This window comes from Lepeophtheirus salmonis, chromosome Z (genome assembly GCF_016086655.4).
Source record: "Lepeophtheirus salmonis chromosome Z, UVic_Lsal_1.4, whole genome shotgun sequence".
Classification (NCBI taxonomy): Eukaryota; Metazoa; Arthropoda; class Copepoda; order Siphonostomatoida; family Caligidae; genus Lepeophtheirus; species Lepeophtheirus salmonis.
The window spans coordinates 20039482-20053951 of NC_092584.1; the positions used below are offsets into that span (position 1 = coordinate 20039482).

The window sequence follows — 14470 nt, forward strand, 5'->3', positions numbered from 1 at the left end:
CTAAAAGATCTAAATAATAGATCTACTAATATCTAAATAATTGTAGATAAAGATTTTAAGGTTCTAAAAGTATTCTATAAGTTTTTGTATATTTTTCTAAATTATCTAGACTCAATCAATCACAATTGCTCGAATAAGTTTCCACGTAGGATTAGACAACCATTGGAGTTTAAATAAAACAAAAATTTCACATTTAATCTTTAGAATTTATTTTGTTACTTTCAAGGTAATCTCCATTGGATGCAATACACATATACCAACGTTTTTTCCAGTGCTCGAAACATTTTTATAGACAGTTTTTGGGATGGTCTTGAAATTATTCCAAGATTTTTTTTTATGGATTCAATAAACTTAAAATGGGTTCCACTGATTTGCAATTTAAGCTTGGGGAACAAAAAAAAAGTTCACACGGAGCTGAATCAGGTGATCGTTTGATGATTTTTATTGCATTTTTGGCTTTGAATTCGCTCTCAGTCTCTGTGCCATGGCGCGTTATCCTCGACTAAAATCTACGAGTTGTTTTTCCATAATTCTCCCCATTTTTGATGGATTTTCTTCAATAAAACCCCTTATTACCCTCAAATGGATACTCCTTTTTGACCTTTTGTCTCTTTGGAACAAATTCATGATGAACCAGACCGCAGATATATGTATATAAAAAAAAATGTTTTTAACAGAATATATTTCTGTATTGAGGGTGAAATACACTTTTTACTGTCTTACAACATCTATCATGCATGTACATGTAATATATTCATAAAAAATTTGCATATTATAATCTTGAAACCTCAACAATTCCCCCATCCAAAATAGTGTTTAGATATTTTTCTGTTTCGTAACTTCCATAACTGAAAGATTTATTGTCAGCAAACTTTCTCGAGAAAAAGTTTATTTGAGTTTTTAACCCACATTTTATGAACTCATATTTCTCAAAGCAAAATTTTCCAGAAGACTTTAAATATGTAGATGGATATTTTGTTTCATAGTCATACCGAAGATTGTACAAACTGCAACACTTTTGCTAAATATTACGCAAATAGCTTTCTTGTCCTTTTTGTTCCCACAAAGACAAACTTTACCTTCTACTCTTCATTGAAAACTTCACACTCGGTATCCAATTATCTTTCTTTTTTAGTAGGCATAATGAAGGGTGAAGAAAACGGGATACATAAATGAAAGTACGGGATAGGTGCGTAATTGTGGGATACCCAATTGAAGACAAAAAAAATGAATGTTGCTCCTGCAATTGAAATGGATGAAATAGGGCAAAAATACTCTATTTTTAATTACAAGATAACACGCCTAAAATAAATTACAATAATAGTACAGCCCAGGTAATTAGCAATTAGGATCTTTTAGTATTCTAAACATAATATTCAAATTTCAATTTGATCACAAAGTTTCGTGATCCCTACGTTCTATCAAGCAAATTCAAGTACCGTCGACAGGCCAGATGAACTCACGTTGCAGGCTGGATATGGGCCGCGAGACTTAGTTTGATGCCCCCTAATTGTTACTCATAGCTCTTGAAGTAGGGATTATTTTATGCTTATTGTTCTTGGATATGATTTTCAAAATGTGAAATATGTGCTATCATTATAAAACAAAAATGAAACTTTTTTTAATTTATAAAACTAGTTTGTTTTTTTTGCCTCTTGCAAAAAATGAATTTATGTTTTCGCAGGCTGTATATGGGGATATAAAAAATGTATAAAACACTCGAGACTGTAAGTCAAAAAGAAAAGAACATGTTGGAAAGTTTGATAGTTGACATATCTACTCAAAAAGATTGAAATAAAGTACTACTTTTTTGCAAATACATTTGATTTTTTCAAAAGCTACAATGATTATTATTGCATTCTTGAGATGGGAAAATCTAAACATAAATTAATAACTAGTTCATGTGCTCATAAAAGACGGATTTTACAATAAAGTTTTACTAGAATGTGTTAATTGTCAAGACATTGGAAGGAATTACTTTGATTTCGATCCTCAATTATCTTTGAGTACAACAGAGACTTTTATCCTCAAAATTATTCTCCGTATTTTATGAGCACACCCGAATTCAGGTTTTGAATATAATTGAATCTATTTAGGAAAGGATGCTCCCTACTTCAAGAATTAAATAATAATGTCGATCCCCAATTCTACTAAGAGTCCAACAAGGACTTACAATTATAATTCTGCAACAAATCCTCATCGTTACACTCCGTCTATTATGAGCACACACGAACGTTTGGACAGAAATTGAATCTATTTAGGAAAGGATGATCACTTCTCAGGAGTTAAATAATAATGACAGCTGTTAAGGAAAATAAAATTCCTTCATCAGATTACGAATTCCAAAAAGCCAGGGAAACTAAAACATTCACTCGACTTACATCAGTACTTATTGATTCATTTGCCTACCAAAAAGAATAAATTTTGAAAGTGCCATGACGTAACAAGTGAGAAGAGGGGATCCACAGCCGACAATAAAAGAAATAAGGTATTTTTATACTAATAAGGTAACACAGTGGATTAAATTTAAAAAACCTAAATTTAATTTTGAAAACAACACTAATCGCAGATTCATTAACAGAGTAGCAAATCAGCTGTAAATCCAATGTTATAAGCTAACCTGATTAATAAGTTGTACGTAACACATTTAACTTCAAATAACGTCATCAACAATTCCTTTATAGTAACATAATTTTAAATGAGACTGATTTTTTTGAAAGACTGATCCGAGCCGCATTTTTCTTTGGTACATATATAAACCGAAATTCTTTAAAAGGCCGAATTAGTTCGATCTCAGACGGGTTTTGGATTTCTAGACCAAAGCACAAAACTATTTAGTCCCTATACGTATACAACCTCATATTTTAGCACTTCTTTGCTATCCATTACAAAAGCTTTATTCTTTGGTATTCAAACCAATCTAGTTAAATTATTGTTAACCTAACGTCGTTTTGCTTGATTTTATTACATAAAATACTATTTATTACATTTATTTATTTTTAGATTTTAAATTAAAGCTTATTTGAACCCAAAGGAGTTGTGGCCAAGGGTTTCATCAAATAACAGTATATCTTTAATTAATTCCTCAACAACAACAAGGAAGACTTGGTTTACCAAGACAACAGTACAGAGATTAATAATTATCATATTGAATAAGAAATGTATTTTTTCCTTTGTTCTGTATAAAGTAATTGCATTATTATGTTAATTAATCTTTGATTAACCAAATGATTTTATAATGAGTAGATATAATAATACTCACAGGAAAGACTAATAAAAATATAATAAGAAATCAAAACCACAGCAGAAATCAATTAGAACTCGTAAAAGAAGTTTAATTGGAGATATTTGTTGGAGATTTATGGAAGACCCTTTTGGAAATGTTTAACCATATAATGTTCCCTTTATTGACGGAATTATCATTATTTCAAGGCATATTATGTATATTTTAATGGATTTTTATTTAGTATCAACATTCAAACGATACGTGTACTAAGTTTGTTAACTATAGGACAATTGATTCTTGTGATATAGCATTGTGAGCGAAGCAACTTGGTTATTGTTAAAACATGTATACAAAAGAATTTCGTGTGTTAATGAAGCTTCGTTTTGGCTTGATAAACATTATTTGGACTCTGCACTAGCAAAATCAACTTTTGAAAATGATTTAATAATTTAAACGAGGCAAAATGAGTGTCGAAGACGAGGGATATAATGGATGTCCGAGAAAGGAAAATATTAAAAAAGTCCATAAAATAATTTTGAATTATTGTAAAGTGAATTTGATCGACATAGTTGAGACTTTATCGATATTAAATTAAAGTGTTGGATATATCGCGAACAAATATTTAGACATTCAAAAGTCCTTTGTATAGTGAGGGCCATGCGAGCTCACACTAGAATTAACATAATAATTTTGTGGGTTTTTTAAAGCTGTCATCATAATTTCCATGAAATTGTGAAGGAAACAACAACCTAGGGTTATTATGATACACAGCCTTTTGAATATACAGGATCCATCTTATCTAGTACTTCAAATTTTATTTTCTTCCATTTTTCAAGAGTAAAGTTTAAACGTGAGATTTTATGAGAACATTGATTTTACAAAATCATCTGAAAATAGTGCTTGACACATAATTTTTATTCAATATTTGAGCCGTCAGCTCTAATAATTGCCTCAATACGATGCCTAAATCCAATGCAGACCTTGACAACGTAGTCTGACTCCAGCTTGGTCTACTCCTTTTTGATGGAAGCCTCTAGAGAGGGGACACTCCTGTGAGGAAGAGTACAAACCCTTTCCTCCAGACGTGCCAAGATAGAGTAGTAGAAGGGGGTCGCGTCTGGGAAGGAGGAGGCCAAATGTTGATGCCCCAAAAGTCGGGAAAGTTGTCCTTGTGGAAGGCTAGGGCCTTAGCAGTAGGAGCACATGGAGCTCTGTCTTGAGTAAAAACAAAGTTGTCTTCGAACCTTTATCTGACCCAAGGCAGCACTTTTGGTTCCAGAAGATTGATGTAAACATCTGCATTGAGCCATGCCTCAATGAAGCAGAGACATTGTCTGAATATTTGATTATGATTTAGCGGGCATCAACAGTGGAGCTTTTTTAATCAGAAAAGAGCAAAACTTTGCCCGATTTTTGTAGGCCTTGAGAAAATTTAGAACCTTCTTTGCTCTTTCCAGCCTAACTTTCACCTAACTTTGTTCAGAGATAAGTATTATTGTTTATTAATATCTATGTTAATGTTAGAAGAGTATTGAACAAGTATTATGACGGATAACCCATGTATTTTGGATCAGTGAGTAAATCGATTCTCTGGAAAGGCTAAACCTTTAAAACAATCCATGAATTAATTTCGCTCATCCCAGTCAAAGTCATCATGATCATTAATATATATCAATCAAAAAGTCCTTGAAGCTAATGGGCTCCCTTCCGCTTGATAGTCTCTCCCTAATCTGTTTGGTCAACAACAATCTTTTCTTTAGTTTGAGAGTTAGTGTGCTAAGTGTAAAACTAGTTTTTTTTTTCATTTCCAAAAAATGGATCAAAGACAATTATTTTTTTAATTTGACTCTGCTTCTTGATGGAGAGAAAAATACTGTTCAAGCTATGCAATGGCTTGAAAATATAGGGACTCTCCTCATAAATTGAATAAAAAATGGTTTTATTTAATTTCATTTTTCTAAGAGCGGGACTTTTAGCTCATGTGCTACGTTTCGCATTCATGATATTCCAATTTTAAAAGACAAAATATTGATTATTATCCATGAATTGAATTTATGGGGTTTTCATTTTATTATAAGGATCCTTCAAAATCAATTGTTGGTTCGAATCGTATAAAAAACCGTTTTAACAAAGAGAATGCCGCCAACTATATCTGTATATATATATATATAATAAAGTGTGTGCGTGTCCTTAATGGCTACCCACACCGTTGGACCAAGGAGGGTGAAATATAATAAGATAATTTCGAAAGAGACCACTGGTCTTTCACATGGAAGAAAATAATTCGTATATTTGAGACTTGCCCGTTAGTATTCTCAGCATGTTTAATGGCTTGCTGATGGCACGTAATATTTGTGGTGAATTTAACTTTTTCCGCAGGCTTAGAATCACTTTCTATGACAGTCCAGTTTCTGGGAAAGGGACATTCAGGGACTTTGCATCTTAATGACTTAATTTCTTACAAATAGGAATTTTGATCACGAAATACACTGATAAATAATTGTGATTCCCTCTCACCTTCAAGAAATATTTTCTTCTCATAAGTTCTGTATTTACACGCAAATGAGATGAGAAGTCCATCTTATATTTGTGTCAATAAATTGCTAAATTGAAATTCGCAAAGAAAAGGAAAAAAAAATAAACAAATTTATTTTCTACTAATTTGGCAAAAAAGAAATAGTAAAAATCATTTATAGGTATTGTAAAGAGGAACACAAACCTAACATTATCATATTTCGTACTTGCAAAAAAAAAAAAAAGTTATAGCGAATAATGTGGTCGAAAAAACTACACTCATGTTCATTTTGCAAATATTACAAAAGTTATATAATAAAATTTTCCGGAAATTGAAATACTTTATTGTTTTTGTAGTACCTGGTGTCCCGAAAGTCTTGACCGGTCCCTTTGATGGCTTTTTTCGAGGTTTCAGAGACTTTTTACGTAAATGTTGCGTAAATAAAAGTTAAAGACCATTTTCAGATTACCAAGTTTTGTTTCAATAACATTTCGAAATTCATAATTGTTTTTGATATGGAGGCTAAGAGACATGAAGTAGCTGCTCTGCTTCGTGCACAAGGAGATCTCTGAGGCCACCAGCATGTCAGCCAGCACCATTGGCAGGATCAAGAGGAGGTTGGACAAGGGGGAAGGTCTTGAAGACAAGCCTCGAAGTAGTAGACCTGTCTTAATGGCCACCAAGGCCACTAAGAAGATCAGGGCCCAGATCAAGATAAACCCTCTTCTGAGCATCCGAACAATTGCCAAGAAGAACAACATGGGTAAGACTACTGCTGCCAACATTGTCAAGGACATTAGTGGCAAGTTCTTGGTCTGTATATGGTCAATATGGATGTCAGATACATCCAATGCAAGAAGATTTTGAACAACATGAAAAGCAATGGGGACAGAATTCTCATTTTTTCCGATGAGAAAACTTTTACAGTGGATCCAGTCTTCAACTGCAAAAATGACCACTACATTAGCCTTAATGGTTATGTGGGATCTGAGAAATATGTATCCATGACCAAGCACCCAGCCAGCATCATGATGCTTGGAGTTGGCTCAGATGGTAAAGCCATGCCTCCAGTCTTCTTCCGAGAGGGCTACATGCTCACCTCGGAGGACTACATCAAGGTGCTCAAGACCAAGGTGGTACCATGGATCAAGAAGGAGTATCCTGGCAAGAGGGTGTGTTTCCAGCAGGATGGGGCACCCGCACACACAGCCAAGAACACCTAGAAATGGTTGAAGGAGAATGTGGAATTATGGCCTAAGGACTTCTGGCCCCCCTCTCCTCCCCCGACCTGAACCCCTTGGATTTCAGCATCTGGGCGCACATTGAGAGGCAGGCTTGCAAAAAACGCCACAGCAGTACCAAAGCTCTCAAGACCAGTATCACCAAGGCTTGGGCCAAGATGGACCCCACCTACATCAGGAACACCTGCTCCTCCTTCCGTCCCCGTGTTGTGGCTGTTATGGAAGCTAAAGGCCAAATGGTTAAAAACATATTATAGATTATAACCAAGCGAAGTTTTTTATTAAAAACATTTCTCTGTATCTCTACTTTTAGTCCTTGTAGATCTTAATGAACTTGGAAGTTAGAAATCAGTCAGGACTTTCCAAACACCCGGTATATAAAATTTCATGTTCAAAATGAGTCGTATTGTGGTATTTCTTCTTGAAAATGGATGTTTGAAAAAAAAAAAAGAGAAAAAAGTTGAAAAAAAATGTATAACGTCCATTATACCTTTTATTTGATCCATTACACCTTATTCGCAATTTTGAAGGCTATTTTAAAATAACTTATTTATTTTCCAGTAAATGGAGCGATTAAACGAATCAAAGGATTCAAAAAAAAAAAGAAGATAGACTGGGTGAAAGATTAAAGATTTATCTAGATTAAATATAAATGACGTTAAATTGATTTCCTCCATTTAAGTAATGGAAATCCTCAAAATACTACTAAACGTCCGCGCACGCCTCTTGAAAGGTTCCCTGTAAATCGGCATTTTGTAACATACTTTTAATATACAGGGAGCACTGTATACAATGATTCAAATCTTGCATGCGTTTAGTTCAGCTCATGCTAGAAAAGAAAAAATGGAAGTACTGTCTATCAAATTAAAAATAAATAAACGTGACTTTAGATGAGGTGAAGCGACGAGCTAAAGACTCCCTGGCTCATTAAGTCATATTAAATTTATTTTGAGTGAGTAGCTACGTGTGAGTATGCTCATAAAAAATGGAAAATAATACCTAGGATTTATTGGGGAGTGATCTTCTATATTTTTAATGCTAAATGTGCATGTTAGCTCGACGCCTAATAACTCGTGTTATTTAACAAAAAATACTAAATGCGACTTTAGATGAGATTTAGCTTATTTTTTATTAGTGATTAGTGAATTTTTTTTAGTGGAATGTCCACATGATATGATAATTATACGCATAAATATATAATTATAACTTACGTTTTTCTTTTAAGTTTTGTATCAATGAGAGGTGATGAGTATAGAACAACACCACAGCCACATGGGTATAATAAAGTATCTTCATTAACAAATTCAAAGCCTCCAGTAACTCCGGGTTTCACTCCATAAACAAATTTAGGTGACACAGTTGCCAAAGTATTTCCATTTTGTGCACTATCAAGTTCCGACATCACTGTTCACTCAAGTTAATGACGTTCCTCACTTATTTCGATCAAACATGGTCAGATATAAGACAGTTTCCTCTTTTATCGATAAAATAAAATAACAGTAAGTTAGAAACGCGTCTTGAGTATGAGTCGGTAGCGAATAATGTAATTCATTACTGTCGTGATGAGAGCCAGAGAAAGCCATGAAGTAACTGAAAATTCGGAGCACATCCGCAAAATTTACCGAGCCTTGTTCCAACCCTAATTATAATTGTTTTAGTGGAATTATAGGGACTTTTAACATTTTTTCAAATTTAATTTTTACTACAGTTAAAAAAAATTGGAAATAAAAAAAGTTAGGTAAAGCACGGATTACTTAACATCTGGATAAACAATTCACTTTCAAAATCACACAACCTCTCAATAACTGTTTTTCATTCAATGAATTAATTTATTTAAACGCTTAGGTGAAAAATGAATAACTTAATGTAAGGTAATCTATAGATAAAAAAAGGTTCATCAAGTGACGCTCTTCTCCAATACAAGTGAATTATGATGATATGATAATAAAGGAACTGACAATATCCTAAATATGTCATAGATATTCTCTCAAAAATGACTTCCTTCGATGAGATTAAATAAGAAGTCCTCTTTCTATACTCACTAATAAATAAGATATAGGTTTTGAAGATAGATATGAAAGGAATAGAAGGAAATAGGCTCTTTCTTTGATCAAATTGAATCCTACATGATAATTGCTTTTGGGAGCACTCTTTCAAGTTTTATGCCCAAAAAATGACATTTTTTGACAAAAATTTTCACCATTCCACAGCTCTATGATTAATTACTTAAATCGAAAAGGATAGTTTTTAATGGATGATGGGATATGTCTCCGCTTTCATGATTTATTATTTCGTCACAAAAGTTAATTATTCTCTTTTAAAATTGATATTTAATGGAAGAATGAATTATTTGCAGGGTTCTAGTCACGAGATTGTGTATCTATTTTATACTCAGATGCTAAGTAATCTATGGGAGAAGATAATCTAGTATTAATTATACGAATGAAAAAATACTATTAATAAAGTTGCAAATGGATACCGGAGGGATATTCATATCTTATTTTATTTCCATTGCTAAGATAAAAATAATTCCAAGTATATAGTTATGGGATAATAACTATAATTAAATAGGTATTACTCTATAAAAAATGACATTTAGATGCAAAATAGTTGGAAGGTCGGTGAGTATTCTTTTATTATTACATACCACATTCAAAATTAAAATTATAATGTAAAAATATAATAATTATATATTTATTATAATGCCTTTTTAAGAGTCCTTTATTATAGGTACAAAGATTAGTGCGAGACTGATTCGAATGATTATGGGGTTGTTTGAATCAACTAAAGAAGCAGATTATGTAATACATTTTAATCCATTTTTCCAGATGAGGAATAAAGATTGCTAGCAACTGAGTTTCCATGACCAGTGAGCCTTAGTTTATTGGAAGACAATTCATTAGACTCCATCCATCGGGCTAAGTCCTCGGGTATTTTAGAAGGAGCAACCATTCCATGGTGATTCTTCATATATTCCGCAACATTAAAATTGACTGCAGTATTCTTACAGAAGGCTACAGCCCGTACAAATTGGTCCGGAACTGTAACTATCATTTGTTCGAAATACCAAGATCTACTATCAAAATAAACAAGTTTGGTGACGATTTTATATGGCCTTAGAAAGTTGACGGAACGCCTGTAGCGAATGCTTGCAGCGTGTTGAACGATATAGGAACCTGCTTGCTTTTCAGCAAATTGTAGTAGGCGAGTTCGGTAATAAAAATCAAATCTGAAAAATATATAGCAACATTAATTATTGGATTAACATATGTACTTTTTAGTAAACGAATAACAAGTTTGATTCTTTATTGATTAATATCTCAAATGAAAACATGAGGATCATAGAATATTATCATAATAATAATCTGACTAATTGATTACATGAGGAAAAATAGTTTTTATCGAACATAAGTACTTTATAAGCTATTTTTAAGTACGTATTAGTTCTAATAAAACATGATAATATATCATCAATAAAATTGAATAAATACATTAATTAAAGGATATCTTGTTTTGAAGCGTAACTATAATATAATATACTTTATAATATGTACACTCACCGACCAAAGTCAAATTCTCTGAGATATCTCGAATTATTCATATGAAAAAAATAATCAATATCCGTCGTATAACAAATTGAATAAACAACAGATTCATCTTTAAGGCTCAAAGGAGCCCTGATATAAGAAGTGAGTTTTGCTATGATCCATCTCAAAAACCAAAAGATATCAAAGTGCGAAAATAATACAGCTGCTGCAATGGGTAGCCACATTGTCTGAAATTTCAAATTATAATTAATGAGATACACAATTTATTGGCCTAGCAGATCTATCATGTAATTATTATTCTATACTTTATTTATTCAACATAATATTAACCGATTAATATTAACATATTGACAAACTTCATAGTAACACAATGGGTAAGAGATTATAGAAAAAATAATTCGATTTCAATCCAATCTCAGGAACTGTGAATTAGATACTTATCATATCAAATAAGTATATTATGCAAGGGAAAAAAATCAACCCAACAAGTTGAGACAAACAAGACAAAAAATATATATATATAATAACTTGAAATCAATTTAAGTACATCAATTAATTATTAACACAGCTAAACATTTTAACAATGTTTATAAAAATATATGTACTACTCTGATAAAAAAAGAAACCTTTATTTTCTAATTCCAAATTCAAATCTCCAATTTATTTTTGAATTATGTCGGTAAATATGTCCAGAGCGTATGTTTCGAAGCTCTCATTATGTGAGTAAAATATCCAAATAGGTTATTCCTCCTTACTATGAATGAATAAATTAAAAAGGGCATTCAAAAGATCAACGTTTTATCCCATTTTTCAGCCTGCAAAATCAGCCATTTTGCATTGTTGGTTTGTTTTTGACAAATAATAAGGTTAAATGTTTTTTTTGTATGCTTTGCGATTTTCTATTATTGAAAAGAAATGAGTATAGGAACACTTTTTTCAAGAACTTCCCCTTATAATGATTTATTCTTTCCATTTTTTTTTCAATAGTAGAAAATCGGGGAGCAGACCAAAAGACGTCTCACCTTTGTATCTGTCAAAAACAAACTAACAATGGGGGGAACGTTGAGAGCATATATAGCAACATCATACAAAAATAAATTTGAGAATCGAATTTGGACTAATTATGATCCAAAGGAAAAATATTAGTTTTAAATAATAGGCTAAGACTGTTTGGCTAGTTCAGTATGTTTTACAAGGAACAACTGAGGATGACAAACTATCAGATGAAGCATTTAAGACAATTCCATTTGGAACGCTAAGAAGTTCCAACTTAAGCTTTCCTGAGGAGGAACTCATAAAATCAATCCAACGTTGGACATCAGTAGGAGGCAAAGTTGGCCTGGGTGTAGCGTCTAAAATCCTCATCATTTCTTCAACATCACAATTCCCAATGTAGCAATGAGAGTAAGCAATGGCTCGGACAAACTGATCCCGCAATGTTATAAATCGATGCTCGAAATAAATTGACTTCTCATCCCACCAAACCAGGCGAGACTGAACACTGAAGAAATCAAAGAGATTAATTGAACGACGATATCTGAAAAGTAAATTAATCGTGCTACAACAACGACTCATTCAAAGACGGATTATGTACCTTATAGAAGCGGATCGTATAACACAATACATATTAGGCTTATTACTTTGATTCGTTAAGATATACGGTCCCAATCCACTTCTTAGAAAAAAATCAAAGCGTGCAAAGTCCAATTCTCTAAGATATCTCACATTATTCATATGCCCCATAAAATCCAGATCATGAGTGGAACATATTCCATAAATAATCCCTTCATCTTTCCCTATTTTTTTAATCTTTCTACCAAATCTGGAGCTACATAGGCAAAATGCAAGGCGAATAAACCAAGGAACGTCAAAAAGAAGAAAGGTGCAAGCAATTCCAATTGCAGTGGCTTTAACTTTCCAATCCATTTGAATTATATAAATTTAATTTCGAATCCTAAGAATTAATTGGAAACTTTTCCCAATTGAATATTCAAGCTTCAAGTATATATTTTTAGGAGGTCGCTATCAAATTTGAATATTTGATATACCTAGGAAATGCTCATAAAAAAAGTATACTCCAGTTACTTTTTCAAAGGATATCAAAATGGACTTCAAATCTTAATCTTGACGGGCTTTCTACCGAGGAAAGTCCTTAAGTCCGGATCATCGAGGAGATGTGCCGCAAGGGATTTTTTTGTCTAAAAGAATATATATAAAAATGCATTTATTCTCATGTAATATGTTCTATTAGCAAACTAAATATCAAATAATAATTGAAAAAGTGATATATATACCTGATTGATGATACAAATGAAGCCTGATGTTTCAGCATGACCCGTGCAAATTTTAACGTATTGCCATAAGAGAATATGTGAAGAAAATGTGTACCCCATTACCTAAAACATTTTGATAATAATGAATTTAGGATTGAAGGAATCCTTAGAGAGGCATTGAATGCACAAGAAAAATAATAACGCCTTTCCTTTCTCTTTTTACCAGCTCAAAAAGAAGAAGAAAAAAAAAAGGTACTCACATAATATAGAAAGCCAGGGAAATCCGGCAAACAGACCGTTTGAATATTATATAACTGTCCCTTCAAAACAAAAACAAGCTTGAATTATTTTTCATACAATTGAGAGTGGATTACATCCATATTCCCTCACAAATATTCGTAATTTCCTAAACACAAATTACACTTAAAATACGCAAGATGCATCGTCCCAATAAAATAATTAGAAATTGATAGATTTTGTTTGAAAACCTATATCGGAGGCAATAACACTCTCTGAAATCAAATAAAGGTTCTAAAAAATACCTATAATTATTAAGCATCCACACTCATTCCAGTAATTAGAATAATAAGGCTATAATTGTCCAAATATGTCTGAAATATTGGACTGTATCTTTAAAAAAATTGTTCGGGATTTTCTCCTTTTCTTGATTTCTGTTCAATCTTGTTTTATGTTGAAGCATCACATATACTTTGCGTGCAAGTTGCAATTGGTCTCATAACGTCACAATCGTCATCAACTATTACAGCAGTGGTTCTTAGAGGCCTTATGCTCTGCGAGAGATTACATACATTTCATTTGGGGTATATTAAAAAATGTCTTAGGGCTCCACAATGATGAAAAGGCTAGCTATCACCGTTTTAAAGGTGCCGCCAGAGGAAGGACATGCTCCCTCAGATTTTACGTTACCCCCAAGATGCCTTGCTCCCATATTTTACAACTTTTATGTCGTTAAAGAAGTAATTACTAACTCCGCCCACTCATTTCAAAAATCCTAACTACGCCCTCACACTGACCCAACAATTTTTGATTGATAAATAATAATAATTTATATTCTTCCATTTTGACCAATTGGCAATTAATTAAAGAACACTGAAATGAATCAAAACTAGTCTTTCTAAATAAACAAAGATGCAATGCATTGCCATTTCAGCTGTTTCATTCATTTTCTTAAGTTTATCGACTCATTATTATATGCTTTAAAACAGTTGACACTACGTATTATGAATTCAAAAGGGGAATTACACAAGATTTTGATTAATATATATAAACCAAGGACCTTCGTTTAGAACTTGTGCTATTTCATACTCAGACATTCCTAAGATAATTAATTTAATGTGTATAAAAATAACTAATATATCTAAGTAATAATTAATAATTAGCAATAAGAAAAATACGGAGAGCCATATTTTTTTTTTACATTTTTCCTTTATATTTGTCAGTCGAGGTTGGGAGCGAATAAAAAATGAGCTTTTTCGTGAAATTTTGGAACGCCTTCTTTTTGTGTGCTTGACGGGAGTGCAAAAGAATATTATCATGCTCATAAAATAAATGAAGTAAATTGAATCTTTAAGAGCTCATTTCTTACTCATTTCAAAAAATGATTACATTTATTTTTATAGAAAGTTTAAGCATTAAACAGTCATCAT

At 32.4% G+C, this 14470-nt stretch overlaps 2 protein-coding genes across 2 annotated transcripts in view; both read right to left on the reverse strand.

Moving 5' to 3' along the window:
• tous (testes of unusual size) overlaps nucleotides 1–8522 on the reverse strand; it is an 86647-nt gene extending 78125 nt beyond the window's left edge. The window contains exon 1 of the mRNA XM_040726243.2: nucleotides 8194–8522. Within this exon, the coding sequence (XP_040582177.2) occupies nucleotides 8194–8384 (191 nt within the window). The 5' untranslated portion in view covers nucleotides 8385–8522. The remainder of the gene's footprint in view (nucleotides 1–8193) is intronic.
• Nucleotides 8523–9664: 1142 nt separating this feature from the next.
• LOC121130508 (uncharacterized) lies at nucleotides 9665–13961 on the reverse strand. Its single transcript, XM_040726244.2, has 8 exons — nucleotides 13346–13961; nucleotides 13064–13123; nucleotides 12825–12926; nucleotides 12125–12728; nucleotides 11712–12067; nucleotides 11553–11647; nucleotides 10543–10793; nucleotides 9665–10211 (listed from the first exon to the last, which is right to left on the reverse strand). The coding sequence occupies exons 4-8, from the start codon at nucleotides 12454–12456 to the stop codon at nucleotides 9794–9796; spliced, it is 1452 nt and encodes a 483-aa protein (XP_040582178.1). The 5' UTR covers nucleotides 12457–12728; nucleotides 12825–12926; nucleotides 13064–13123; nucleotides 13346–13961; the 3' UTR covers nucleotides 9665–9793.
• Between the last annotated feature and the right edge of the window lie 509 nt (nucleotides 13962–14470).

Coding starts and splice junctions, on each gene's coding strand:
- LOC121130508 (XM_040726244.2), bottom strand. CDS start 12,456: ATGGATTGGAAAGTTAAAGCCACTGCAATTGGAATTGCTTGCACCTTT. Junction 11,648..11,711: donor TGTTCCTTGTAAAACATACT/GAACTAGCCAAA, acceptor GATCATAATTAG/TCCAAATTCGATTCTCAAAT. Junction 10,212..10,542: donor AGAGAATTTGACTTTGGTCG/GTGAGTGTACAT, acceptor TATATTTTTCAG/ATTTGATTTTTATTACCGAA.